At 36.7% G+C, this 5,757-nt stretch overlaps 1 protein-coding gene across 1 annotated transcript in view; it reads right to left on the bottom strand.

Moving 5' to 3' along the window:
- Positions 1-4,295, bottom strand: part of LOC104740072 (structural maintenance of chromosomes protein 2-1-like) — a 7,531-nt gene extending 3,236 nt beyond the window's left edge. The window contains exons 1-13 of the mRNA XM_019238049.1: positions 3,792-4,295; positions 2,992-3,672; positions 2,753-2,896; positions 2,373-2,663; positions 2,112-2,297; positions 1,867-2,031; positions 1,726-1,785; positions 1,495-1,557; positions 1,093-1,184; positions 865-961; positions 548-664; positions 212-430; positions 3-59 (exon numbers count right to left, since the gene is read on the bottom strand). Of these exons, the coding sequence (XP_019093594.1) occupies positions 3-59; positions 212-430; positions 548-664; positions 865-961; positions 1,093-1,184; positions 1,495-1,557; positions 1,726-1,785; positions 1,867-2,031; positions 2,112-2,297; positions 2,373-2,663; positions 2,753-2,896; positions 2,992-3,672; positions 3,792-4,109 (2,490 nt within the window). The 5' untranslated portion in view covers positions 4,110-4,295. The remainder of the gene's footprint in view (positions 1-2; positions 60-211; positions 431-547; positions 665-864; positions 962-1,092; positions 1,185-1,494; positions 1,558-1,725; positions 1,786-1,866; positions 2,032-2,111; positions 2,298-2,372; positions 2,664-2,752; positions 2,897-2,991; positions 3,673-3,791) is intronic.

Genomic DNA, 5,757 nt, shown 5'->3' with positions numbered 1-5,757 from the left:
TGTTCTTGCACCATTGCTTCTTCCTCCATCACAAGCTTCTCTTTTTCATTTTCATGACTCTATGAGCATGACGAACCAGAGACAATGTTACAGCGAATTGAAAAGAAGGCAATGTTTTCATGATAAAACTGGATAACTCAGGACAAGGAATTATAAGGTGGATTCATGAAGTTTAATGACATGTAAGTAATTGACTAAAAATATTTAATACCTTTAAATCTTTGGAAGCTGCCTGCATCTGAGATTTGATGGTCTTAATAGTTTTTTCCAAGTCCTTGAGTCTTCCCTCTCTGTTTTTGTCATGGTCTTTAATGGAATTCTCTAGTTTGGAAACAGTATCCACACAATTTTTGTAAGCAAGTTCCTTCTCTTTGATTTGGGATCTCGCTTCTTCAAGCTCTTCTTCAAGTTTTTTTACTGCTTCACCAAGCTGTGTATACGACAAATGATGGAAAGTATAAACCCATGTTCTTCAAGTATCAAGAGAAAACCCAACGAAACTAACAATTTAGCTTAAAAGATATAGATAGAAGATGGAGATATAAACCTTGTGGTGCTCATTCTGTTCAGCCCTCTTCAAAAATAAGGACAAGTCATACGTTTTTAGCTCCAACTGTGCATTAACATCTGTGAATTTCTTTTGAAGAGGCTGAAGCTCTCTGATCTGTGATGTCAAGATAAACCAGCAGTATACGTTTAAAATACTGAAAGCACTTTAACTCTGTGTGGCATGAGGAGTCTATAGAGAGCAATTAGAGCATTAGTACGCTACTACTTTATTAGTTTCTTAGTAATTTCGAAATATGGCTAGTATCGGTCAAAATCCAAAATATTTAGACCTATCGCGTAAGCTTAAGGGTTTACCTGCGCTTCAATGTCAGCCAACCTTTTCTGGTGTCCTTGTAATTTTGATTCAGCTTCTGCCAGGTCATGAAGTTGCCTGAGGAGATCACCTCCACCCCTAAGGCAAAGGAAAAAATATGACCAACAAACTTTTATTTTTGAGTTTTAGGCATTTCTGAACCTCCTCCGTAAAAAATCAAGGAAATGACCCTAACTAGAGATCTAAGCGTTCAAGAAAGAAAGACATACTTGCGACTCCCACCAGTAAGAAGACCACTTGGTTGGAAAATATCACCTTCAAGTGTGACACTTGGAGTCCGAATATCCCGATTGAAAGCAACCTGCAAAAGAAGCAATGAAGGGAACATCAAAGACTGATTCTAGAGGCAGAAGCAATAAATAAAATAGTAGGAATAAAATCATGGTAGATTTTGCATCTATAACCCACAACATTGATAGACTTTATAATAGCATCATCAGATGTGATTCGTCAAGAGTTACTAAAAAGGAGCTCAGCTTAGAAAATGGAAAAAATGTGCACACCACATATTCTACGTATCGAGTCATACATAAGTTAACATCTTCTTACAAGAAAAAAAGCTGAACGCGCTAGCCACATGTAATTAATATTATGCTTGGGGAAATACTTACTTCCTTGGCTGCATCAGTAGTTTTGCAAACAAAAGTGGAGCCAAAAACATACTCCATGGCATTCTGCAAAATACATATATCACACGAATATGAAGTTGAACTTGAAAATTCAACACTTAAAGAAACATGCATGCGATAAAAATTATCAGCGATGGAGGATTATGTATTCTTGAAAACTTGAGAAATAGAAGATTATGTATCAGATTCGTGTTACTATATGCAGGTGGGTACCTTTAGTTCATCGCTGTAACCGACTAAGGAAAGTGCCAGTTCAGCATTATCTTTTCCTACCTGAAATATAATAGAAAATTAGCAAAGAAAATGAAAACAAAGAGATTAATTTTGAAAGTACCAAACAATATAACTACATACCAATCTAGCAGTCGCTTGCTGCACTCTAGGCTGAACAACGTAGGATTGGATTTTGTTCAGAGGTATAATTGTAACTCTTCTCCTAAGAGCACCGTTCTGAAGGAGCTGCTTTCCAGTATCTTCTGAGTCAACAACAACATTATACAACTTCCCACCAGCAGTAACCTGAAAATAGAAAAGCAAAGTAACTTCAGGCAATTGGATCCAACAATTTCTACTATGAAATATTAAGATATATAGTCTACCTCCAACGCTGTCATTGATGACCTATCTTTTACTTTTATTAGTTTTGCGACCACACCTTTCACCTTAGAACGGTCAAAGTTCCTCTCAGGATCGCGGTATGTAAACTGAACATTTGCTAATTGAGCTGATAACCCACGCACTTTATCTTCCAGCCTTTGTACAACTTCAAGTTCGGCTCCGCGGTCCTAAACAATTATCTCAGTCAGAGATGTATACTTTATATAGAAGAAGACAAAATTAACTTAAGTGACCATGCTAACCTTCTCCAAAGCTTCCATCTGACCCTCATTATAAGGAATAGATTCGAGTGTCTTTTTTACACGTTCCACATCATTTTTCCTGGCTCCAAGTTCATTCTCCACTTCAACGGCTTCTTCACGTTTTGACGTTAACTGAGATTTTCTCTCATTTAGCTCCTTTGAACAGTGTTCTATTTTGGTTTTCAGCTGTTTCAACTCTGTTCCAGCTGTTCCAACAGCAATCTTTGCATCCCGTAGTTGATCTTCTAAGCATTTCTCTTCATCTCCACTACTCTTACCAGCTACTACGCCCTAATAATCAAGGGACATAAACCCAATTAACATAAAACAAATGGATATTATTTGGCACGGAATAGAGCGACATTTTATAGTGGTACTACCTGGTGTTCCTTTTCACGCTCTTCCAATGTGGTGGAGAGTTCTTGGAATTTTTGTTTTAGATCTGCCGCTCCTTCCTCAGACTTCTTCACAGCAGCAGCTCTCTCTTTTACGGAATTCTTTAAATCTTCAATATTGTGAACAATCTGTCAAAACCAAGTAGGAAGTTATATACGCCAGAAATAGCTGAAAAATCTATAACACTTCTAGTAACAGATAACAATTTGGTCCTGTCTCTAACCTTTTCAGCATTCTCTTTTTCTCCCAAAAGGGTGTCCTCCTTGTTATTAAGCTTAGATGACTCACGTGTCATTTCTTGAGACAGTGAATCCACTTTTTCAGACAGAGTTTTAACTTCTCCCCCCATGCTGGCTTCCTTTTCCCGAGTCAGAGTTTTTATCTGTTTCTCAATTTCCTGTATATCTCCCTGCGTCTTTTCTGTATCCTCGTCGATCTTCGTAAGTTTCTTCTTCATTTCTCCAACTCCAAGAACAGCATTATCTCTAATCTTCTCTGCTTGAACATATTCAAAGGCAATACAGAATCTCCTCAGTCGATCCAGCTCGGCGTTACCATTAGCCCACTGCATGTACTGTGATTTCTCTTTCCTCAACTTCTCCAGAGCCGGCAAAATTTCATGATCAAGGAGCTTATTAATCTCATCAACCTTGGTTTGCTTCTTCTCAAGTGTTTTCAATGCAGCTTCTTTCTTGTTTTCATACATTCTTGTTCCAGCAGCTTCTTCAAGCATGGATAAAATCTCGGGAGGTTTCATGTTTAGAACTTTGGTGATACGCCCTTGCATAATGAGAAAATGTGGGTTGTTGACATTAAGCTGCACCGAGTGGAAAAGATTCTGAACTTGACTTGGTTGTGCTAGCTTCCCATTTATCAAATACTTGTTCCTACCACCAACTACAATCTTTAAACATCAAAATAAACAAAACAAAATGGTCACATAGAGCAAATTAAAGAGCCATTTCACCCTAACATTACAAATTTTGCTAATTTTTCCAATTCCAAGTTAAACAAAGAACATACTTGTCTAGTGACAGTAATCTCCGGGTGCTCCTCATAGCCTAGAGGACTCCTGTGTCTCTCGGAATTGTCAAATGTAACGGAGACAGTTGCTTTGGTAATCCCAGCTTGTCCTTGCTTATAGACGAGCTCCTGCAAATTAGCAGCTCGAACCTGCTGGAGATTAGTGATACCCAGAACGAAACAGATTGAATCGAGGATATTGGATTTTCCCGACCCATTCAGACCCGTTATCGCATTAAAATGTTGATCGAAACCAGAAACAACCGTTCTCGTCGCATACGATTTGAAACCCTCTAAGCATATCTCTTTTATATGCATCTTCTTCCCCCAATTTCCAAAAAACCCTAGATAGAGCGAGAGTAGAGTAGCTTAAATCGGAAAAACCCAGAAAAACCCTATTTTCAAAATTGGAACTTTTAGATCGAAGGTACACGAAATTGAAACGTTGCAAGAGAAGCACAAGTCGAATCTGAATAAAGTCTTAATTTTTTATTTTTTTTTTCTTGGAAAAAGATAATAATTAGGGATTTTGAAATCGAGGGCATCTGGATTTGGGAACATAGGGAGCGGGAAATTGAATTTTGGAAACAGTACCGAAACCTTCCACACCATTTAGAAGGTTCAGATCTTTACCAAGATATATCGATATCGTCGAGGGACGCAAAAGTTGAGTGCCGACGTGGATTTTAAATATGGTCATCAAACAGTTACATTAATACATTATATAACACGTGTAATGTATTTCACAAAAAACCGTCGCAACCCACTACGAGTACACGTACGAGAAGTTGTTTTATTTAATAGTCTTTCGTAAATGGGAGTAAAAAAATTAACCAAATGGTTAAGAAAAGGATAGACGACGACGGCGAAAGCAAACACAATCTTGGAGAAGAAACTCGAAGAACTTGAGTGTTTGCTAGAAGAAATCGGTTATGGACTTCTGGCAATGGTGATCATACTATAGAATAAAAATTCAAAGTCCGGTTTCTTTTCACGCATACCCTTTTAACTGCGGAGATAACGTCGGTTAAGGAAGGTGGAGAAGAAGGAGAAGAGATGCTGAAACTTCGTTGCATGGCTAAGAGACTAAGAGGTTAACCGAACTTGAAGAAGCTTTCAAGGAGTTGACCGGTCCAATCGACGAACCGAACATGCAGATTTACCATTATTGTTAAATAGGTAGAATTACCATTATGGCATTATCATATATGTAAATAACTTGTTAATCAAGTTTGAGATTTTGTATAAATAAGGCTAATGAATAAATGGAGAGAAACTATTTCACCTCTAAGTTCTAAGGTTTCCTCCAATTCTATAAAACATGGTACGGCCTGATGTGAAATTAAGAATTCAAGTATGCCTATGATAAAAATGTAAAAGTAATTATGATTAAAGTATATTTGATCCATTTCATTATGAAAAAGTTACATTTGATACTTTGATTACTCATAATTATTCCATTGAACTAAACTTTATACACATCAAATGATACTAAAAACAAAATTACTTAGTCGACAAAAACAAAAATAGTTACTTTTATGCATGGTTTCAAAGTAGTAATTCACTTTCCACAGTCGTTAAATGAACCTATTATTAATTATACGCCCCATATCTTTTAATCTTCCCATTCTCCCATTATATATTCAACTATATTCAACTAGATAATAACCCGTGCTGGTAGCGCGGAGAATATTTTTTTTTGTTATTTGTTAATATTATATTTATGTTGTATCATTTATTTACATGTTATATAATATAGTACTATATGGTGAGTTTTGATTTATATTAAACTACTAATAGCTAGGCCTGGAAACTACTACCGATATCCGTATTGGACCCGTTTTTCGGTTTGTATCCGTCCCAAGAAAAGGTACCCGCACCTTTAGGGTCGAGTAAAAGGTATAATAATTATATATCCATAAATAATGATCGAGTATCGATATTAATTTAATTTTTGAGCGTCTCG

Source organism: Camelina sativa, chromosome 2 (assembly GCF_000633955.1).
Source record: "Camelina sativa cultivar DH55 chromosome 2, Cs, whole genome shotgun sequence".
NCBI classification, from domain to species: Eukaryota; Viridiplantae; Streptophyta; class Magnoliopsida; order Brassicales; family Brassicaceae; genus Camelina; species Camelina sativa.
Note: the sequence above shows the minus strand (reverse complement) of the source record. Positions and strands in the feature narration are given on the sequence as shown.